The sequence below is a fragment of the Equus caballus genome, chromosome 1 (genome assembly GCF_041296265.1).
Source record: "Equus caballus isolate H_3958 breed thoroughbred chromosome 1, TB-T2T, whole genome shotgun sequence".
Lineage (NCBI taxonomy): Eukaryota > Metazoa > Chordata > Mammalia > Perissodactyla > Equidae > Equus > Equus caballus.
The window spans coordinates 117436376-117460703 of NC_091684.1; the positions used below are offsets into that span (position 1 = coordinate 117436376).

A 24328-nucleotide genomic window follows, 5' to 3' on the forward strand; every position below is an offset into this window, starting at 1 on the left:
TATCTATATCTATATCTATATCTATATCTTTCTCAATTAATCATGATTTGTCAAGTAGTGAAGGTAAGTATCTGACCCTGTTCTGTATTCTTCAAAAATTATTGCAAGGATTACCAAACAAAATAAACTTTGACAAGGAGGAAAACATACACCAATGCTAATAGGATAAAATGTTCATTTCCAATAAATGAATAATCTGCCTCACAGCACTTCCATACACCTCTAGGAATGACATCTGCAACCACAGCTTCAATAAAATTGCAGAGCTGTGTTTTTGAAATGCCTTAACTAAACTCTGTGCTTGGAAATCTGTGGTTTTACAATAATGTCAAAAGCCCAGGAGGTCATGAATGACTCATAACGTCCCACTGTTTTCTGAATGGCTCCACATCTAAATCCACAGCTGGCAATGAAACAAAGAACAATATAATAAGCATTTTATGCTGTTTTGAAAGCAAACTTTTAGCTTTAACTGTATGAAAAAAAAGAAGTGCATTCAGTCAAAAAGTTCAATTTTCTGAACTACTATCAAAATACATTCCTTTTTGTTATATTAGTTCTTATTATCCAAGCTGACAAGGTCACAGAAAAAAACAACTGAGTTTTTCCTTTTTTTTCCTCCTCAAAGGAGTTGCATTAAATTTAAATTGGATTCTATGAAACCTGGCTACACACGGACATTTCCTTTTAGTAATGTGGCACATGAATTCTAGACCAGTGCTCCTCAACCTTTAATGTGCCTCTGAGTCACCTAGGGTTCTTGATAGAACACAGCCTTTCCTTCAGAAGGTCTCCATGGGGCCTGGGATGTCGCACTTCTGACCAGCTCTCAGGGGCCGTGCTTAGCAGGTGGTTTGTTAGGCCACAGACCCTCTCTAGCTTACTGCTTTCCATAAAAAGAAGAAGTTGAAGCAGAGGGTCACCTAAGGGTCTTTCAAGTTTTAAAACTCCATGATTTCATATAATTTTGATTTCCTTAATCTCTGTATGTCATGAGTCTTTTCAGTCCAGAAAGGCAATATAAAGTTACAAATATATCTCATTTCTATAATAGACAGTTGTTTTAAAATAATTAGTTAACTCATTTTGTAAAATAAGTCGTGGTTTTAATTTTCCAGATAATTGTCCTATTTAAAGAATTCTGTTTTTCTACAAAGAATATCTAAGTGCTTGTTTCAACAGTCTGAATTTTCATTTATAAGGATGGTTTTAGCATAGAACATCTATGTAACATGGAAGTCTACCGCTCTTGTCAAAATCTGCAAGATGGGAGTATTTGTTGTGGTCACTTCAACAAACTCTACAAACATGGGGAAGAGTACAGCTATCTCTCCTTTTTAGAAAGCAGAGCTCCACGTACGCTTGTCTAGTTGTGGAGAGGACACGCACACACAGCTGGTCTTCTCCACCTAATCTAGTGGCTTTCAACCCAAGAGGCCAAGTGAATCACTTAAGCTGGGGGAAGAAGAGGACTGTTAAAAATTCCAAAGTCTGGAACAATAAAAGACCCCAAATAGCCAAAGGAATCCTGAGGAAAAAGAACAAAGCTGGAGGTATCACACTCCCTGATTTCAAAATATTCTACAAAGCTATGGTAACCAAAACAGCATGGTACTGGCACAAAAACAGACACATAGATCAATGGAACAGAATCGAGAGCCCAGAAATAAACCCACACATCTATGGACAGCTAATTTTCGACAAGGGAGCCAAGAGGATACAATGGAGAAAGGAGAGTCTCTTCCATAAATGGTGTTGGGAAAACTGGACAGCCACATGCAAAAGAATGAAAGTGGACCATCATCTTACACCGTGCACAAAAATCAACTCAAAATGGATTAAAGACTTGAATGTAAGACCTGAAACCATGAAACTTCTAGAAGAAAACATAGGCAGCACGCTCTTTGACATCGGTCTTAGCAGCATATTTTCAAGTACCACGTCTGACCGGGCAAGGGAAACAAAAGAAAAAATAAACAAATGGGACTACATCAAACTAAAAAGCTTCTGCACAGCAAAGGAGACCATCAACAAAATGAAAAGATAACCTAACAATTGGGAGAAGATATTGACAAACCATATATCAGATAAGGGGTTAATATCCATTCATACGTCTCAACAACCAAAAAACCAACAACCCAATTAAAAAATGTGCAAAAGATCTGAACAAAGATTTCACCAAAGAAGATATACAGATGGCCAACAGGTACATGAAAACATGTTCAGCATCATTAACTATCAGGGAAATGCAAATCAAAACTACAATGAGATATCACCTCATTCAAGTCAGAATGGCTATAATTAACAAGACAGGAAACAACAGATGTTGGAGAGGATGTGGGGAGAAGGGAACCTTTGTACATGGCTGGTGGGAGTGTAAACTGGTACAGCCACTATGGAAAACAGTATGGAATATCCTCAGAAAATTAAGAATAGATCTACCATGTGATCCAGCTATTCTCTTGCTGGGTATTTATCCGAAGAACTTGAAATCACAAACGCATAAAGATACATGCACCCCTATGGTCATTGCAGCATTATACACAATAGCCAAGACTTGGAAGCAACCTAGGTGCCCATCAAGGGACGAATGGATAAAGAAGATGTGGTATATGTACACAATGGAATACTACTCAGCCATAAGACAGGATGAAATCCAGCCATTTGTGACAACATGCGTGGACCTTGAGGGTATCATGCTAAGTGAAATAAGTCAGAGGGAGAAAGTCAAATACCATATGATCTCACTCATAAGTAGAACATAAAAACAAAAACAAACAAAGACATAGCAAAAGAGATTGGACTGACGGTTACCAGAGGGGAAGGGGGGAGAGGAGAGGGGGAAAGGAGTGAATAGGCACATATGTGTGGTGATGGATTATAATTAGTCTTTGGGTGGTGAACATGATGCAATCTACACAGAATTTGAAATATATTATGATGTACATATGAAAGTCATATAATGTTAGAATCCAATGTTACTGCTATAAAAACAAAAATTAAAATAAAAAAATAGTAAAAAAAAAAAAATTCTAAAGTCTGGGTCCTGTCCCCATAGATTCTGAGTTAATTGCTCTGAGTTAGGACCTGGCCATGAGTATTTTCCTTTTAAAGCTCTACAGGCCATTCAAGTCCATTTTAGTCAACATAGCCAGTATGTAACAAGGTGATCGGAAATAAAATGTGGGACTTCTGGGAGATCTTTTTCTGGGTGTGAGCAGTATACCTTATTCTGTGTTAGCCTTAAATATGATTGCAATCCTCCCTTGATTAAAATATATACCAGGCAAAATAATCATGACTTTTTCATGAGCTGGCTTACATAGAACATTCCTGAATTCTTTTAATAGGCCTTTTAGACAAAAGGTCCTCAGGAATTTTTATGCACCTGTCACCAAATGTCAGCCTTCCCCATTCTTAAACAAAAGGCTCAAATGGTAAGCTGATCAAGCAAAATGGAGTTTAACAAGAAGGAATGTAACTTTCAACAAAAATCACCACCATCACCAGACAATCCCCAAATGGAAGAACTGTGGTTTGACCCATGTGAAAAAGACACAGAGGCTTTAATCAATTTCAAGCTCAATATGAATTAACAGAATAATGTGACTACCAGCAACTCAATACAAAACTAGACTGTATCATTGGAAGCAGAGTTTTCACAAACGGAGACATCAGACCTGCCTGATTTTGTATTAGTCAGACCTTATCTAGAAATCTGTGTTTATTCAAAGGAGAATCTGGATCAAATGAAACAAGAGAGTGATCAGGTGAAAAGATTCAACAGCATACCTTACAAGGTATGGTTGAAAGAACTGGAAATGTTTAGCCTGCAGAAATAGAGCCAGAAAGCGGTGGTAAGGCATAATGTTGGTATCTAAGGGGTACCATGTGGTTCCATGCCACTCTGCACAGTCCTCCATAACTGAGATTTGATAAGACCACTTTAGAGGAATGTGGTAAGAAGTCTGTTATTAAAACACTTTAAGCACCTAAGTTTGCAAATGATTTACTTGAGGACTTCTGGCTTTGAAGAACAATGGTAGCCTAATTCCAAATTTCCCCCTCACTATCTCAAAATAATTATAGAATTAACATAGACACATGCCTTTAATTTTCCTGGGAAAGCATGAACACTGTCCAAATTATTTATAAGAAGAAGAAAGAATATACAAATTCCAATGAGCTCCAACAGCCCTCTAGCTTGTGGCTGGGGAAGTGGGGAAAGGGAAGTTAGAAAAATGAGCAGGGTGGGAGTATAGGACTTAGAAGCAGCATAGAAAAATCACCCCTTGAAAGGAAAGGGAAATCATAAATGCACAGGCTGAGACCTGGTAGTTCAGAGCCCTTATTAAAGAGAAGGGGTTCCAAAGTGTGAGACAGGAAGTGTCAGCCTCAGAGAAGCAGAGCTTGTGGGAGAGAATCAGGCATATAGAGAAGAGGTGATACTTGGAGATGAGCAATGAAGATGAAGGAAATAAGAGTAGAAAATGAAGAATTCTGCAGAAAAGAAAAAGAAACAAGGCAATGGTTGGCTTAAGAAGAAAAAAAAGAGCAGCTATCCCTAGGATAGTGTCATCCTCCCTTGCTCACAAGCTGAGAAGCTTTATTGAGTGGAAAGGGCAGTGGGTACAGCCAGCATATTATAGCTGAGTATAACATGAGGGATCCCATGGGAACAGAACACATGGGAATATATCCCACTACCTGCCCACATGCAGCAGAAGAGAAGTAGAATTGTTACTCTAGAGCCAGGAGCTACAATAACCAGTGTGGTAGCCACTCACCACATGTGCCTTTTGAGCACTCAAAACGTGGTGAGTCCAAATTGAGATATGTTCTCAGTGTAAAATCTACACTGGATTTCAAGGACTTAGTGTGAAAAATGTCTCATTAACAATTTTTTACTTTGATTGCTAAATCACTATATTAGTCTTAAATATAACTATAATCCTCCCCTGATTAAAATACCTACTAGGCAAAATATACATCAGGAAAAATTGAAATGATATTTTGCTTATACTGTTAAATATATTATTAAGATTAATTTCACATGTTTCTTATTATTCTGTAAATGACATTACTAGATAACTTAAAATTATATTTGTAGTTCACATTATATTTTAATTGGACAGCACTGGCCTAGAGGGAAAAATCAGGAACAAAGAAGGAACTACCTAACAGTTATACTTGTTTGAAAAATGAAACAGTCTGTCTCAGGAAGTATATTAACTATCATTATTTAGAAAGCAAAATACTGTGACTTCCGCTTCTGGTCATGATGGAAAAACAGAGACTAGATTATCCTAGCATGCTAAACAACTAGAAAACTGTGTAAAATGCATGAAATAATAGTTTTTAAACACTGTTTAATAAGCAGCTCAGGACTGTGATTTCTCAGAAAAGAGAAATGAAGTTGGGGAGCCCTTCGACTGCCCCAGCTCACTGCCTAGAGGAAGTCTCCAAGCTGAAGCACAGCAAAGAACCCAAACAGAGACCAGTGGCGCCAATGAGTTGAAGGAATAGAGATTGGAGTTCACTAAAGCCAAGGAAGCTAGAATTTGTGGGGTAGAATGCTGGAGAGAAGGAAGGTACACAGAGAGAGAGCTCCAGAGATCTGCAGTGGGGTCCCCTTCAGTCTTTGGCTGAGTACTGACCTGTGCATGTGTGGGAGGAAACTACCTGAAGCCAGGCAAAGAACCACCAGAAAGGAGCTGGCAAAACAACCCCTGGAGCTCATACTGGGTTAGCAATTTGCTGTCTTCTCACCAGCCAGAATAGAAAGAACTTAGTATATGGGCAGCAAGGAGATTACTAAGAAGGACTCCAATTAATAGCCATAGACTAAAAGTTCACCTTCTGATCTCATCTTAACAAAGCTTAAAAGTAGGACTTGAAAGGATCAAACTTATTACAAGCAACTTAATTGCATACAAAACAAAATGCACTATTTGTACCACATACAAATACACTATTTAAAGGAATACAACAAAATCCAGCATCCAAGAATGTAAAATTCAAAATGTCTGACATCAAATCAAAAATTACCAGGTTTGCAAAGAAGTTGGAAAATATGGCACATAATCAGAGAAAATTCAATTAATAGAAACAAATTCAGGAATATCAGAGATGATGGAATTAGCAGAGAAAGATGTTTAAAATAGCCATTATAAATATGCTCCATATATTTAAGGAGGTAGAGAAAAACATGAACATAATGAGAAAAATGGAAGATATAAAAAAGACAAGAATGTAATCTATTGAGATGAAAAATACAATATCTGAAATAAAAAAAAATACAGTAGATGAGGTTAACTACTGATTAGACACTACAAAAAAAAAGATCAAAAATCTTGAGGACATAGAAATAGAAATTATTCAAAATGAAGCATAGAGGAGAAATAAAAAGACTGAAAATGAATAAAACATCAATGACTTGTAGGCAATGAAATGGTAATTGAAGTCCCAGGAGTAGACAGCAGAGAAGGGACCACAGAAGAAATTTTTGAAAATTCGTTGAAATCTTAATTTGATGAAAACTATAAACTCAGATTTACAAAGCTTGACAAACTCCAAACAGAATAAACATAAAGGAAGGCACATAAAGACACATTATAATCAAATTGCTGAAAACCAGTGCTAGAGAAAAATCTCAAAAGCAGCCAGAAGAAAAAACTATTATTTAGAGTAGCAAAGAGAAGAGATAACAGATCTCTCACCAGAAAGTATGCAAGCCAAAAGACAATGGAGCAACGCCCTTAAAGTAGTGAACAAAAGAAAAGAAAAATCCCCTGGTATCCTAAACCCAGCAAAAATAATTGTTTTAAGTGAAAGAAAAAAATAAAGACTTTTTCAGACCAAAACAGAAAAAAAGCTGAGAGAATTAATCACCAGCAGACCTGCACTACAAGAAATGAGTATCTTCATGAAGGAAAAAGGACAGGAAAAAAATGATACCTGATGGATTCTTGTATTTACACAAAGGAAGGAAGAAAACCAGAAATGGTAAATATGTAGGGAGATACAAAAGACATTAACTTTTTTATCACATTGGAAAATAAGTGAATGTTTAAAGCAAAAAAAAAATAGCAATATAATACAGTGCTTATAATATATACAATTAACATTTACATGCAAATTTATATTTTCATATATAAATATATATTAATATATAATTAAAATGCATAACAACAATAACACAAAGGACAGGAGTAAATAAATACATACAGCGACAAAACGAAGCCTTTGAAACATCTATAAACAATGCTCTTTCTGTGCTTGGTGAAGAATGCATGATTTACCTCCACAGAGAAGGAAATGGACATATGTACAGATAGGGAGTGATTCTCAACCAGGGTGATTATTCCCCCCAGGGAACATATGGCAACATCTGGAGACATTTTTGGTTGTCACAACTATGAGTGAAAGTGCTACTAGCACCTGGTGAGTAGAGGCAGGGGTGCTACTAAACATCCTGCAATGCATAGGACAGCCCCCACAACAAAGAATTGTCCAATCCAAAACGTTAGTAGTGCCACTGCTAAGAAACCCTGAGACAGAGGCAGGCCTGTTGATTTCACAGATGCCTCCAGAATTCACATCACTCAGAGGGAGGAGACGTGAGCCTGACTGCTAGGACCTCCTGTGGAGGCTGGGGGCTGGGGCGCTGCCTTCTCCACTGGCGACTGAGAGCAAGCAGATGCAGCATTCAGAATCAGCAGATCTGCCACCTCCAGTGCTCCACTCCCAACACCCTTCTGAAACCTCTTGGCAAGGCCCGGCGTGATTGCAAACCCGCCACAGGGCAGCGTCCAGGAGCTCAGCAGCCACAGCCCACCCACTCCTTCCCACTCCAGAAACCTCTAAGTGGCACGTTTTCTCACCAGACGCCTCAGCAAAGTCTTTCAGCACCTCCTGGGTGGGCTAGGGCTCAATTCCTTATTTTCCACAGCTCAAAGACTGACAGCATGAGAGAAACAAGCATCTTGGGAGTGAGGGGAGAATAGGACAAAACAACTGGAACTGAGATTGATTCAGAAACATGGAGTGTCTAGTTCTATGGTTTGTAGCACCACAGATTTCTCCACGCCTCACGGATTAGAGAGTAGTTTCACTTATACCTTGGTATTTTATCCTTACCATAACCCTGTAAGGAAGGTAGAGCAGTTATCAACTCCAATGAGAAAACAGAGGGTAAAACAATAAAGGATTTCTCCAAGGCCTCGCTGCTAAGTGTTTGGGAACCCACGCTGTCTGATTCCTAGTGCTTCACTACGGAGGGTAAACGCAGTCCTCTTCGTGGAGACTCGTGTTAGGTTTGCGGTAGGGCAGGCAGAGATGGGGCCAGGTAGACACTGGTGCACAGCCCAGAAGCCCCTTCAGGACTGCAGCTCTAACCCTCCAGCTGCGGGAGGCTCACAGCTGTATCCCTCTCTGTGTTATCCTTGGCTGAAGGGAGGTGCCTTGCCCAGAGTTATGCCCCCTCTCCAGAGGGCAGCCTACATTCAGCGACAGGTTAATGTCTAGGTACAGAGGTCCAGTCCCTTTGCCTCAAGTGGGACATCTCTGAAGGCCCGCTCAACTCTAGAGCTCTCTGTAGGGTTGACTGAGGCCTTTGTTGCAATTGCATTACAGTTCAACTTCTCCCTCTGCCTGGGCCAGCTCCCTTCACTCCCTCACAGGTGCAGAACCCCAGAGCACCCCTGAAATCCTCCTGCTTATGCACACACACACACACACACACACACACACACATACACACAAATACTTGCAACTGATATGAGGAAGAAACAATGACTACAGAAAGTGGGCAAAGTTGGCTTCAGGTCTCCTCTACGCCTTCACTGAATTTTACCCTCCCCCCTTACTCTCTTTTTCTGGACAGCCAAATCCTGGAGCCTTCCCAGAGGCTGCACTGTCTTCACATTCTTCATACCATCTTGCACCCATATGAGTGGGTAAAGGAGATTTTTGGGCGTGCAGGTAGATTTAGAGGCTTCTATCAAATCATGATATAAGTAGTTACCCCTTGTGACTACTGTGTAGGACCAGCTCTGACCTTAGCCCATGACTCAGTTGTGGTCAGGCCTCAATGGAGAGCTTGAGAGACTGGGTCAGTGGTCTCAACCCAGCCAAATGAGTGAGAATACCCAATCCCATTCCTTTGAAAGACATGACCAAGTTTTCCTGGTTTACATCAAAAATATTACAGAAGCATACATACAGGACTCAAGTTGCTTGGAGCAACCTTGAGGCTGAGGCCTGACTGAAAGGACAAATCTCAGGGCACGCATTCAGAATGGGCTGCGGAGCCGGGCAGAGAGTATGCGTGCCCAGCGCTGCTCTCTTTAGGATTTCCTGAGTCTGTTACATGTGGCAAGAAGACACCATTTGCAGAAAATTAGCCCCATTGAGAGTCTAGAGTTCCACAATGACATACTTGCTGTTCCCAAAACAGAACATGAATAACGCCATCTGCATCGTAAATCATTCAGGCACTAAAGCCCACATGATAAATCAAAATGAAAATGTTTTAAAAACTAATTTATTTTACCCATATCTATAACTGAATTAGTTTTCAGGAATAAGGTTTCTTTCGTGTTACATAAAGCTCTACTCTGAGACTTATGTAGTCAGAGTGAGGAGGTGGCCACAGGAGGGGCATAGCCACAGAAAATTGTGGGAGATTAACAGGGACACTCTCCCCCCACACCTGCTTGTACCAATCTCTATGGCCAAATAGCCCATTAATAAAACTTTCATATACTGGTCTAAATGTGCAGATTTGTTAACAAGCCATGGATTGTGCTTGTCCCCTTGTCTAGGCTGATGCAGAAATAGAAACTCAAGTTCCATATAAGACATCTGTGTATACATTTATGTACGTGTGTGGGTGTGTGTCTGTTTCTATACTAATAAAATAAAGAATATCTGTTTCTTTCAGGAATATATAAATAAACTTAATTCCATTTTCATGAAATGATTTTTAAAATCATGAGCACAAGAGGCATCAGAGTTTCTTTTATCTCTCTTTTTACTTAGACCTCCCATCCCTTACTCTGCTTTTCAACTTCAGCAAGATATGATCAATGGCTCAGGGGAACATCAGGGTCGACTTTTGAGACAGAAGAAAGAAAGGCAGGATTTGAGAACACACTGCTATCCTCAAAAATGCTTTCATTGGATAGCTCTCATTTGAACAAGTTCCTGCATTTTACAATGGCTTTGGTTGACTTCCTATGGATCAAAGGACTTGAGTGGTCCAATATCTCCAAAGAACTAGTATCTTAGAAACCATTGCTAGAAAACATGTAAAACAAGAAATTTAAGAGTATGCACAAAGGGAGCTAATATGTGATAAATTAAGTATGGAAAATCATTGGATAATTACACAATTCATGGGCAATTTCAGGGCAGTGAGATTTGCCATTTTTAAACAGACACCTAACAGCTGAAATCTCCTAGAGGTAACGATCCACATTCAGCTGCTTTCTGTGCCTAGTTCCAAAGAAACAGGGTGTATTAAGGAAAACTGAAACAAAATCTTGTTTTACGTATTTAAAAATCCTGATATAACCTTTCTCCATCAGAGGTCAATTTGCCTGGAATTAAGAGCTGAAAAGACATGCTATTGTCGTCAGCAGCAGCAGGAGTGTTGCAGCATCTGGATGTGTGCAATCACAATGACTATCCTAACAGAAAGAAGAAATATTTTAGAAAAAAACAAGAGAAGAATATCCAAACAGGTTGGAAAAAGATATTGAACATTCCAGTATAAGAAAATGCCTGGACAATGTTGTCTTGGTGTAGAAAAGAGATATTCAACTAAAAAGGTCACTGTGGGGTCTAGTCCTGATTCACACAGGCTTAGGAAGCCCCTTTCTCCCTCTGAGCCTCCGTTTCCCCATTGGGCAGGTGAACTCCTCCTTCAAGTTCTGTGCTGCTTCCATCTCAAATTGTGAGTGTGAAGTTGGGTCTTCTCCCAAGCATTCATCTCAGTGCCCTTGTTGTGCCTATGGGTCTATTACGGAGGCCTCCCAGTTGAGGGCAAAGCAACAGGAATTCTGTTGGGGGCAGAGAGCTGTGAAGAGGCCAGTTTACTTGTGGGCCCTGCCTCTCCCTCATGACACATTTTCTTTCTTTTGTTATCTTAGAGCCATGCAGATGGTAGCATATTCTACCTGGACTTCTTTAAACAAGTCTACCCTTTCGGGTTTATAAAAACTCAGGTTTGTAATTGCTTTAAGCCAGAAAATCCCCTCGTGGTAATATCCTTAATGAGATTTTCTAAAGACTGCCCACCATGAAGAGCTGGAATTCATTGATGACTTGCACAGTAATGATAACTAAGACAACTGAGCAAAGTCAATGATAAGATGATGAAGTTTGTGAGAACTGAGGATAAGCCATGCTAAATATACGTGTGTATGTGTCCACATAGAGAAACACATATAAACACACGCACATATGAAATATGTATTTCTCATATTCAGAGGACACATGTTCACAGTAGAGAATGACTAGGGAGGCAGAAGGGCACAGCATTAGCAACATGGGCTCTAAATGCTCAGGCTTCACGGGCATGAATCCCCACTCCTGCATGAGCTGGGGCACGTCATATGCCTTCTCACTCACCTTTACTCTCTTCCTCTACAAAATAGAGATCACAATTTTATGTGAAAGTGAGGGGTAAACTGCAACATAACAGTAGCGCTTTGAGGAGAGGATCATGGTGTCCTGGTAGACATTTAGTGGTCTCTTCTAGTTCTAAAATTCTATAGGATTCTCCGTTTTGAGGCTGGGCTGAATGTATAGTGTTGAAGAATATTCCAACTTGAAATTCTTCAAGCCAAGCAACTTTGCACAGTTATTTGTGTTATCATTACAAGGTCACAAATTCTGTTGTTTCTTGTGTAGATTGTTAAACTAGTTAATCTGTATAAATATTCAGAAATATGGAAATATAAACTTATAGCATTTCTATACTAGCCTATTTCAATCGTCAGTCTTTGTGGTATTTCTGTGAAGTCTGGTTCAGCAAAGGGCCGAACACTCAGACTCACTGTTAGCTACTAACAACAGAGACTTGGGGTTTCTCAGATGTTACAGATTCTGTATTTCTTCCCTAACATGCTGACATCTGAGAGAGCGTGTCAAAAAGGATCATCTAGAATGTGAGTCATGAAAGTCAACTGGCAGAAGACAACGTCGAAAATTGTCACTGGAGCCTTCGGCTGCAAGTCAAGGACTCTGACATCTGACCTCAGCTGCAGCACAGTCTAAGTGAAAGAAAGAGACGATCTGACGGGGAGCTGGCTGCCAGGCTACTGGGAATGCACAGGCTCTCTGTGATTTGACACAAATAATCTGAGTAAACAGTAATAATGACAACGATAATGGCAGCTAATATTTATCCCATGCTTACTATGTGCCAGACACTGTTTTAAGGGTTTTCTCAAATAAGGCTGGTACTAATAACATCACCTCCATTTACAGATGAGGAAACTGGGGCAATGAATAGAAGTAACATGCCCAAGGTCGCACAGCCAGTCAGTGGGAGAGTGTGATCTGAACCCACACAGAGCCTGGCCTCTTGGCTATTACCCTAACTCCTCTACCTGGAAGTGATTGGGGATTACTAAATAATTGCAAAACATTTCCTTATGCTTTTAAAAAAATAAGTTAAAGGACTTGTGCTGTATTTTAATCTATTATCCTGATTACTCAATTTGTTTATGTCCTCACTACTTTTTATCCCATACAAATATTTTAAATTAATTTTCTGGTTAATAATTTTCTTCCTTGAATTTGAATAAAGAATAATTATAAAAGTTAAAGTATTACAAGTTAAGAGACTCCAGTTCTATCCTTGGCTTTGCCATAAAATTATTGTGTGAATTTCCTTGAGGCCCCAGTTTCCTCATGCTTATTAGAGGGTTCCTTTCTTTAACTACAATAGCTCAGTGCATGTAAAATGTCATTCTGTGAACTTGAGAGATACTGTCTGTTGAGTGCAGATGGCTGAGGCAGGTTGCCAAGGGGCTAGTTTCTCCATCCTGGCTTTAGCACTGTATGCTACAGCCCCTCCCTCCATGTCTTGGCTATGCACCAGTCTAAGATGTTACAGAGACATGCTTGAGTTGGCTAGGAACCAGTATGATATTTAGAAAGAAGAAAATAAAAGCTTAAGAATGATCAAGTTCTCTTAAGTAATATTAAACAAAAGCATGCTATGCTCTTTCTTAATTCCCTCTGAAAGCACTTCTTATGTTCACAAAGAGAATGACAGGATGAATACGTCAGCCTGTTATACTTCCCAATGTGAGGTGTGGGCTGGTAGTTTGCCACAAAATCACCCATTCCACAGCAGCCAGTTATGTTTCAGTGCCAAGTCTTGTTCTCAAGCAGCAAGATGCCTGCTCACTATGGTCCATATCTGTTAGTGTCCTGAAATTATACTGATATTGTTATTTTAAGGTATTCGACAACAGAAGTAAATGGCAAAGGTCCTCATTCATCACATACATTTGATGACCTTTAGGGAACATAAGATGTGAATATTATAAAAATTACTATTTTTAAGAAGCATAATCACTTTCTTCTTTTTAGTCTACAGTGCAAATTCATGGAGACCACAAAAAGATTCATACATTATTCTGTAACTTTTTACCCAAAACAGGGTGGTGTGTTTCCCCAAATTATTTATTTATTTGTATATTCAAAATTACTTATTAAAAGGGCTGCCTGGCATAAAGAACTTGAAGGGACAATTGCTCAATCTGTAATAAGATTTAAAAGAGATTTTTAGAGGCCTAAGAACTTCTGCAATGCCATTTTTTAAATATGCAAGAATTAGTCTCCCTAGGAACAACTGAGGTGTGTATTAAATGCTAAAGATTTATTAAATGGAATTGAAAACTCAAAACTGACTTGTTAGTTGTTCCTCTAAGAATTTCACCTCCTGCTTCTCTCCCTCTCCTCTCCTTTGCAGTGCAACCATGCCTTCAAATAGCATTCTTTAAAAGGAAGCTTTATGGCTTTGGAGGAATAAGCTGATTTCACAGCCAGCTTTGCCACTGCTATGGAAAACAGAGTGCACATGCAAGCCAGCTGAAGTCATACGAACTGCAAGGATTAGGGCCGCGGGGGCCTCCACTACTGCTGTCAAACTGCAATTGGAAACAGCTTTTCCAAAGTACAGCATGAGAAATCAGGAATTCCTGTCCACAGCTCCCCAACCTGCTGGGTTTTTAATCAGGACTGGCACAGCCCAACAGAGATGAGAAATATAAAAATTATGATGAAACCAAACAAGAGTATCTTCTGGTTTCCAAGTTTTATTCTGCCTGGGTCCCTTCCAGGCCTGTAATTATTGTCACTCACGAGTTGATAATGAGCAGCTTCTTCCTAGGAGCTCCAGGAAGGCTTGACCCAAAGGCACGACAGGTTCAGTTCAGCGCCTCCCTTCACTCCAGCCCTGGGTGTGCAGATGGTCTAACTGCTCAAATTCCTAACCTTATCTCAGCTCCTTCAACTTTATTCGTGACTTCGAGATAAAATAACTTTTGCAGAGATCATAGAAAAACTGTTTAGAATATTAATGAACAAGAAGCATTCAATGAAAGTTTTTTTTCTTGGCACTCCAACTTTAAGGGAGGGTCCACTCTGAAGACAACGAGCTCAAGTCAGTAATTTTGTTAAAAAAAAAAAAACAGAACAACTTTTAGGATTTGGTTTGAGATTAATCTAAATGTAGCCCAATATCCTGCATCTCTGTCCAAATCTAGAAGCTCAGAGATGGCAGAAAACCCAGAGGTCAATTATTGCAATGTCCATTTCATTTGTCAGTTCTTCGACGATCTTTCAGACACATTTACTAAAGTAGGAAAATGAACTGACCAGAGAATTGACCAAAAAAATGACCTTATCAGATAAATTACCAACATACCTGTTACATATAAGTCACTCATTCTGATGATGATATAACGCTGTGTTATACATGGATGGTAACACCTGAAAACGGGCCAGCCGTAACCTTCACATTGAAAGATCTTTAATTAAAACTCCCTCAGATGTATGATTTCCATACAAAGGGGTTGTGATCTGATTTTTTTACTTGCTTTAAAGGCTCAAATCAAATTCCGTCTACCCAGTGAAACTGTCCCTGGTCCCCTTGAGTCAATTAATTTCTCTTTTTTCTTCCACAGCAAGTTTCTGTGACCTCTCTTTAGCACAGGACGTTCTGTACAATAGAGGTAGTTGCAAGTAGGTGAATATTCCCCACTAGACTGTGGGCTGTTTACCCAAAGGTGGTGATTTTGTATTATTCATTTCTGCAGCCCTCTCCTCTCCTGTTCTGGAATTAAAGCCCAGAACTGAATTCATAGCAGCAGAAAATAAACCTTGTACCGTCTAAAATGTATTATTGATTTGCTATTATTTAGGGAAGAAGTTTTCAGGAAAAAAGTATAGGCAAATGATGATTTCAGAGAGTAGGAGAAAGCTCAGCTCATGGGGAGAATATTGTGTGCAAACTGGATGCTCAGCAAAGGTAAACATGAGGCCCTGAAATATTACTCAACTATCACCAAATGGTTGTCCCAAACTAGAGCAAATTTAGACTCATTAGGACGTTCTTTAAAAAGTAGCAATCAATTTCTGGATAAAAATTTCTTAAAAATAACTTGTCCTCTACTAAAAGCAATTTCATGAAAGCACCTTAGAGACCCACTTAATGAAAAATCTAATTAGATTTTAGAGAAATTTTTATCAATAATGATCAAATCAAGAAAAAAAAGAATTCTGGTTAACTATAAATTATCTAGAATGTTCCACAGTCTGGACTCACCTTCAATCTGGCAATGAAATCTGCTTGTTAAGAGTAGTAGACTCAGACAGCCCTTACCTTCATGAACACACATCTTTTGAGCATCCTCAGGATGAAGTAACTCCAGTAAAAGTGAAGAGCTTGCAGGACTAAGAGCTGGAAGTTGATGAAGAAGTATGCAAAGAAAGGCTCAATGTAGTGCAGAGGCAGAATCAGTGTGTTATATAAAATCCTGAAAAACCAAACAGAGGAGAGTATTTCATTACAGACAAAGCACTTGTGAATTTCTATTGAGAAAACAAATAATTTTTTCTCCCAAGGTATACAACATTTATTTCATTTCTAATGATGTTCAAGAAATTCTCAGGAGAAAACAATATGATAATATTGCCTTTTATGTCATTATTGGCACATCACACACAAAAATACAGTCTGCCTCCCGGGAGAAAAGTTAAAGCAAATGGAATTTTTATCGCCACACTGCCTATACTGTAATGTCTCTGTACCTCAGTTTCCTCATTGCAAACAGGAGAGCATACTCTAACCCTACTCACCCTCCCAGGAGGAGGTGGTGGAAATGTGCAGAACAAGTGAGATGAAGTATGTTTACATGCAGTTATTGCCTTTATAACACAATTTCATTTACTTGGCATCAAAGGTAAATGGGGAATTCTACAAAAATAAATTTTTCAGAGCAAATGGGCTTTTAAAGAAGCAAAAATTCCATTATTACTCCCGCTTCACTTCCACTTTCTAAAGTGAATTGCATACTTTATTAATTTCATAAATAGACTCCTGGACACAATCTGAACTCCCGTTGAGGACCCAGGATGCACAGAGCCTTCAGATACTATTCCAGTATGAAAGGCTATCTGCTCCCTTCCCAAATTTCATACACTACTATAATTTTAGAGTTTTTGGATAAGTTTGTTTATAGGTACATTACTATAATTATAAAAATAATTTATTCATATAAAATTGGGAAAATAAGAAAAAGAAAGTTATCTATAATACCATCACTTTAAACAAATAATATTGTAACTTTTGTGTATTTTCTTCCAGTTTTTTGCTAAACTATTTATTTTAATTTTATTTTTTAAATTAACATACAGTAAAATTGACTATTTTAGGAAAAAAGTACAATTTTCATGAAATAGTTATGAACACTTTCTGCAATCAGTGCAACATCCATTTCTCTGTCTATTCTGTTTGGAAGTAACTACAAAATAAAATTTTATTTTACTGGTTTTTCAAAGCATAAGAAAAACTTTTCTCCTACAGTTCTATGAATTATAATACATGTATAGGTTTGTGTAACCACCACCACCATTAGGATACAGAACAGTTCCATCATCCCAAAAAACCCGCTTGCGCTATCCGTTTACAGTCACATGCTCCTCCCTGCCTAACACTTGGCAACCACTTATCTGCTCTCCATCCCTTTAACTTTGTCTTTTCAAGAAGCACACATATATGGAATCATAGAGCAGGTCAGTTTTTGAGACTGCCTTTTCATTCGGCACAGTGCCTTTGAGATTCACCCCAGTTGTTGTGGGTATCAGGAGCATGTTCCTTTTTATTACTGAGTGGTATTCCATTGTACAGATGTAGCACCATTTATCTGTTCACTCACTGAAGAGCATTTGGATTGTTTCCAGTTTTTGACAATTATAAATAGAATTGCTATAAATATCTACGTACAGGTTTTTGTGTGAACATAAGTGTTCATTTCTCAAGGGTAAAGGCATAGGGTGGAACTGCCGGTTATCACGTGGTAAGCCTATATTTAATTTTATAAGAAACTGAAAACCTGTTTTCCAGAGTAGCTGTTTTGCATTCCCACCAACTTGGTATTGTCCTAGAGAGGTTTTTGCCACAGTAGTAAAAGTAGCACTTGTGGGATTTGATGTTCAATTCCATTTAGCTTTAAATCAAAAACATTTCACACTGCTTGGACAACTTGGAGTATATAGTCTTCCCCAAATTGAAGGTTATTTCTTTAGAAGTGTATATTCTTAAATACGAGATTATTGTTTCAAGGTGTGCATTAAAAGTACATAAATTCAAGGTGTATATTAAACACTATTAAAACTTTGCCGAATTATTTTCCAAAATTACAACAATTTACAAGGCCACATGCAATCTATGAAAAAGTATTTCATATGGACACAGGCAATTTATGAAAGTATTTCATTGAACCTCCAACCAGTATCAGGTGGCTTTAAAATTTGCTAATTTAAAAAGCAAAATAATTTCAATTTGCATTATTTGCAACATTCTGACAGTCCCTATGTCTGCTTAGTAGCTCTATTTCCTCTTTTGTGAGTTACCACTCAAGATTCTTATCCATTCAAAAAACAAGTACATAAACTCTGAACTCTATATAATAAAGATCATGGCCATTATCCATTTTACTTATGCAAATATTTTTTAGAAACTTAGGCATCACAGAAAAATACAAAGAGGTTAAATAAAAATCACTTAAAATCTCACAACTCACAGGAAATCCAGTCCATTTTGGTGAACATGATTTGAGATATCTCTCCTAAAATACATTCTTCAAGGTCTTTTTTTCTTCCCCTTCCCCATCACCACATGATTTTATACAACAGGGATCACACTATGCCTGTGATTTGGTACCCTGCTTTTTTCACTCTATGTTACAAAGAGCTTTCCAAGTCAATGAAAATATCTAATAGCAGGAGTCAGCAAGCTTTTTTTGTAAAGGGACAGATAGTACATATTTCAGGCCTCTGGACCATTCAGTCTCTATTGCAACAACTCCACTCTGCCATTGTAGTGCGAAAGCAGACATAGATAATACACCAATTGATGGGTGTGGCTGTGTGCCAATAAAACTTTATTAACAAAAACAGTCAGTGGGCTAGATTTGGCCTGTGAGCCATAGTTGGCCAACCCCTACTATATACCATCCCAATAGCTGCACAGAAATTCATTTTATAGACATCATAATTTACTTACCTTATCCCTTATTGACATTTAACTTGTTCCCAAATTTTCATTACATTATAAAGAACACTTTGAGAATTACTTGTAAAGACATTTTGATAGAATCACTTGATTATTTTCTGAGAATAGCTAAAATCCTGAATCAAAGAGTATACTTATTTTTCATTTTGGAGCAATATACTAGACTGCTTTCCAGCAAGACTGTACCAATTTACAGTCTTGCACCCAGTGTATGAGAGCACCTGATCCTCAGATCTTGACCAACATCGTATTTTGTTAGTCTCTCTCTGAAACATCACACTGCTGGGAGGCTGGCCCCATGGCCAGGTGGTTAGAGTTCTGCACATTCCACTTCAGTGGCTCGGGTTCATGGGTTTGGATCCTGCATGCAGATCAACTCCACTCGTCAGCCATGCTGTGAAGGCATCCCACATACAAAGTGGAGGAAGATTGGCATGGATGTTAGCTCAGGACTAATCTTCCTCAAGCAAAAAAAAAGAGGAGGATTGGCAACAGATGTTAGTTCAGGGCCAATCTTCCTCACAAAAATAAATAAATAAATAAAACATTGCACTATTTATATTTATATTTTTATTTCTTATAAAGTTAATATATATAATTGGTTATTTTATTTGATTATTTTGATTTATACTTTGTGAACTGCTTGTTCATGGTATCTGTCCATTTTTCTATTAAAGTATTTACTTTTGCCACTGCCTCATAAGTGCTCTTTATATATTAAGGATATCAACATAATTTTTTATCATGTTAAATATCATCACAAAGTCTGATTCTTTCAACGTTGTTTATGGGTTTTTTGGCATCAATTTTAAAAATATTTTTGTAACCAAATTTATCAATTGTTTCTTTTATATCTAACTTGCATGTTATGCTTTAAAAGACTTTTCTCACTCCCATTATTTAAAAACATATTTTCCTAAAATCCTGGCTCTACCACTTAAAATCCTGGCTCTATGCAACCTTGAGTCACTTCTTTGTTCACTTTCTCAATTGTAAAATGCAATGTCAAAATTAACAAAGGAACTACTCAAAAATATCTCCTATACATATTCTACCAGAGAATGTGAATAATTACCTAAACATACAATTACTCCTTGTGATCCATACAAAGAAAGACAAAAGGATAGGGGCATAATGCCGAGTTCTTACTGGACTAAGATTTCCCTGTTCCTTCTAGTTGAAGAGAAGACACAGAAAACAAGGTTCCGATGAGAGGGAACTACATGTACAAAGGCCCTCAGGCATGACGCATTATGGAAAATGCAAGGGCTAAAAGAAGACCAGTGTGGCTTAAGGGAGAGAAGTGACTGACAGGGAAGAGTCGTATAAGATGAAGCGGGAGAGGTGAATGGAGCCGTCTCACGTTGGTCCTGCAAGTCAAGTTTTGTGGCTTGGCTTTCATTGTAAGAGCTTTGGGAAGCTCTGCCAGTTATAAAGGGGAGTGACAGACTGCCCAGAAACATCAGAGCCGGATTCCAGAGCTGAGGCCACTATTGTCTTGCCTCATAACCTGCAGAAGACTCTGAGCCTCACATTCCCTGGACAGGGTGTCACTAACCCCACCCCTCTGACTGGGAGGCTCCAGGGAACCATACGGCTGGCTTTGCAAACTGTAGAGTCCTAGAAATGGAAGAGCTTGCCATTGACATGAAAATGCCTTCAGAGAGAGTTGAGCCACTGTAGAGAGGAGATGTCAACAACATGGGCTCTGGAGTCCGCTAGATTTGGATCAAGGCTTCCCTGTGATGTTCAGCAAGTTACTCAACCTCCTGGGCTTGTTTCTTCTGTAAAATGAAAACACCACCACTCACCTAATCAGGTTGTTATGAGGATTAAATGAATTGACAAATGGAGAGTTCAGCATACAATAAGGTCTCAAAAACTGGTAGTTATAAGTATTACTATCACTACCGCTCTGATGACGATTGCCCCCCCTCCGCCCCCCGCAGAGGGCTGACATCAACTGTACAGTGAGAGCAATACCCAGGAAAGAGTGGTGCTGAACGGGCCAGAATTTCTGCTGAGGGGAGAGGAGGAGGAAGCCGCTTTAGAGATGAGGAGCAGGCTCAGGAGCAGCAGGGACTCTGTGCTGACTGAACATTTTCTGTGGGACGACAGAGGGGACAGGAGGCCCAAGAAGTGGAGAGGAGTTCAGAAAGGAGTAGCTGTTGTGGCCCTAGGGACAGCAGGTTGGGGGGCTGCAGTAACATTTTCAGGATCTCTTTCTATGGGTCTCAGTATCCTCACTAAAGGATGGTCCACTCTCCCAGTCTCAATTTCTTCTCCTTTGCTAAGAGAAGAACGGGAAGAAAAAAAAATAAACACATCTGCCCTTCCCAGCTTTGTCCTTAACACACGTGTGTTATGTGTGCAAGCACATGCATGAACACACAAACACTTGCACACTTATCTTACAGGCTGAATGGAATTTCCCTTTTCACACAAAATGCCAAGAGACTCGTGCACTCCTCAGTTCCCAGAACTGCTCTGCTCTGTCCGCTGGCCTTCAGTCTGTCCCAATGGACACACTACTACTGTGCACGTGGACTGCAAAGCCGCGCCTTTACCCTGTCTCCAGCTTTGCTTCCCTCTTCACTCCTTCAATCACTGGAGTTTAGATGGTTGGAAAAAATCCCATTGTTAGTATAAATAGTAGTTGGTTTTACTGGACTAGATAACGAAGCCACCAAAAAGTTGTATTTTTCTAATGAAAATTGAAAGTTAAAGGTCTTTTTATCTTGCTAATTGTAGGTGTGAGCAGTAAGCCTTTTCGGGATAACAAATTCTGGTTCTACAGGTGAGTAATTGCCTACTTTCTATTTCAGAGATGTCTTATGTCAAAGTGACTGTGTAGGTGAAGAAAACAATAAATACTTAGGGATGGCAAATGATGTCTGCTCCTAATCATCCAATTTAGTAATTTAATTTGAAACATATCTGTCTTGTATTTCAAATCCCCTGTTTCTAGTCTTAGTTCTTTCACAACTGGTTGTGTGATCCTGGGTATCTTAACTCTTCACCTGAAATATAAATAGGGGGGTTCTACACACTTCAACAACCTTGATGACATGCAAGACAAAGAGGGCTAAGGAGCTGTTCCTGGTGAATGACAACTGAATGCAATATGTGACCCTGGCCCAGATCCAGTAGTGAAAGGGAAAAGCAATAAAAGGCATTAGGATTAACTGACAAAATTGGAATATGGATGATAGATTGTTACATTTCCTGAAATTGATAACTATATTATGATTTTGTAAAAAAAAAGTATTTGTTTTTAGGAAACACACAGAAGTATTTAGGACTAAAAGGATATGTCGTTTGCAACCTTCAAATGGTTCAGAAAAAAATATGTATATACATATACATGTACACGTGCGTGTGTGTGTGTGTGTGTGTATTGAGAGAGAGAAAAAAAATGAATGACAATGCAAATGGGGAAATGCTATCTGGTCAATCTGGGTAAAGGGTATATACAAGAGTTCTCAGTAATATACTTGAAATTATCCTGTAAACTTGAAATTATTTCCACATAAATAAATGAGTAAAGGGGTTGGACTAAATTATGAATAAGGTCCTTTATTCTAAAATTCTTTGGTTTGAAGAAGGTGATTGCTGTAGCTGTCCTTACAAATTTATCAGCAGCAAACGATGTGCCAAGCACATGGGTGTGAGGGAAGGAGCCCCTCTGAAGGCACGCTGATGAACAGGACATTGAACACATGCGGGGGAATTCTTCCTCCCTCCTTCATCATAAGGAGTAGAACTGGAAACTCTAGTTCTGAGATACGCATCTGCAAGCGGTGGCTCAAAGGGGTGGCCCCAGTTTCAACAGAGCCATTCTCGCATTGCACAAAGCCCCTCCTTTCCTCTGGTGGCTGTGCAATAGGCATTGCGCCATCCCAGGCGGGCATGGAAACTGACCACAGCACCATTAGACTTGTGCTCTCCCCTCAACTTATTCAGTACCAAGGCCCCAGGCCTTATGAGGAGAGAAAATTTTCTGGCAACCTTGAGAGAAAGAACTGGAGTTGTCCATTACACTCAACTTTGCTTGTATCTCCACCAGCCTCAAACACTTTTGCTTTCCTCTGATGACTTTCCTTTGGTTTAGGTAGAACTGAGTCCCCTCTTCTCCTCTCCTACTGCTCTTCTCAGGGATCTTATTTCGTCCATTCTCAGTCAGTGGCAGCAATAGCTAGTTACATCGATTTTCTACACATGGTTACAGGAACAGACAAATGTCAGATGGGCACCACCCCAGTCAACTTTCTCCCACTCGACCCTTGATCTCACCACAAAACGTGCAAGAAAAGCAGTGGGGAAGAACAGAGCAAGTAGATTGTAAACTGCCTCCCAAAGCAGATCTCACGTGTCTGCAGCTTGAAATAGATCTATTATCTGCATGTTGTCTGGTCCATAGTAAATTCCCAACAAAACTGGACTAGTAAAATATCCTTGAAAAGTGAGTCGGCAGAGTTACAAGTTTTAGACAGATGGCTGGGCCAGGCTAACAACAAGGAACTGACTTTTCCTCTTTGGCACCACGCAATGGCTATGTAACATGTCCAAGTTGATGGGGAGACTGTTGAAGCTAGAACAATACACTGCAACTGATTCTTTCAAAAACCGCTGAAAAATCCGTCTCCCAATCTTCCAATAGCTTGATGAGGTTTTCCTCAATCTTCCGAACAATAAGGACCAACGTCAGTACAGAAAAACTTTTACCAGCAAAAAATTTTTATAGTCAAGTCTGTTAATAATGGTTTATTTGCAATCCAACTCTCCAAAGACAGCAAACAGTGGTATTGGCTGCCCTCTGTAGTGGGTTGGTAAATTCAGTGAAATATCAAGATCAAGAAAATGCCAAATGCATGCAACTAATTCTCCTTGAAATCCAGAAATGCTGGCAAGAGAATGAACTTTTAAATCTAGGATTTTTAAAGTCGAGGATGTGTGGGAAAGTAACACACCAACTGTACTTCACTCAACTCCAACACCATGTTCAATTGTTTACCGGGCAAGAGTAAGCTTCTTGTTGACTTTGAGACATCATGGGAAAGTCTGAGGCAAATGTCCGTCATTGCTAAATTAAAAGTCAACCACAACAGCAATACTTAGAAGCTTCTCAGAGAGCTTCTCAGATGGAGAGCTTCCATGGTGTGTGCTTTTAAAATCCATTCACGGGGGCTGGCCCTGTGGCCGAGTGGTTAAGTTTGCGCACTCCGCTGCAGGTGGCCCAGTGTTTCCTTGGTTCGAATCCTGGGCGCGGACATGGCACTGCTCATCAAACCACACTGAGGCAGCGTCCCACATGCCACAACTAGAAGAACCCACAATGAAGAATATACAACTATGTACTGGGGGGCTTTGGGAGAAAAAGGAAAAAAAATAAAATCTTTAAACAAATAAAATCCATTCACGAACTCTTTGAAATTACTCCCTTCAAGAAAAGGAGGCTAATTTTGCTTCCCTTAAATATAAACTGGCCTTAGTGATCTGGATCCAGTGAAG

The 24328-nt window shown here is 39.2% G+C and overlaps 1 protein-coding gene across 27 annotated transcripts in view; it reads right to left on the reverse strand.

Moving 5' to 3' along the window:
- CERS3 (ceramide synthase 3) overlaps window positions 1-24328 on the reverse strand; it is a 113925-nt gene that overhangs the window by 22193 nt on the left and 67404 nt on the right. For all 27 annotated transcript variants that reach the window (XM_023651423.2, XM_023651397.2, XM_023651414.2 and 24 more), the window contains one exon: window positions 15905-16058. In XM_023651423.2, coding sequence (XP_023507191.1) covers window positions 15905-16058 — 154 coding nt within the window. The remainder of the gene's footprint in view (window positions 1-15904; window positions 16059-24328) is intronic.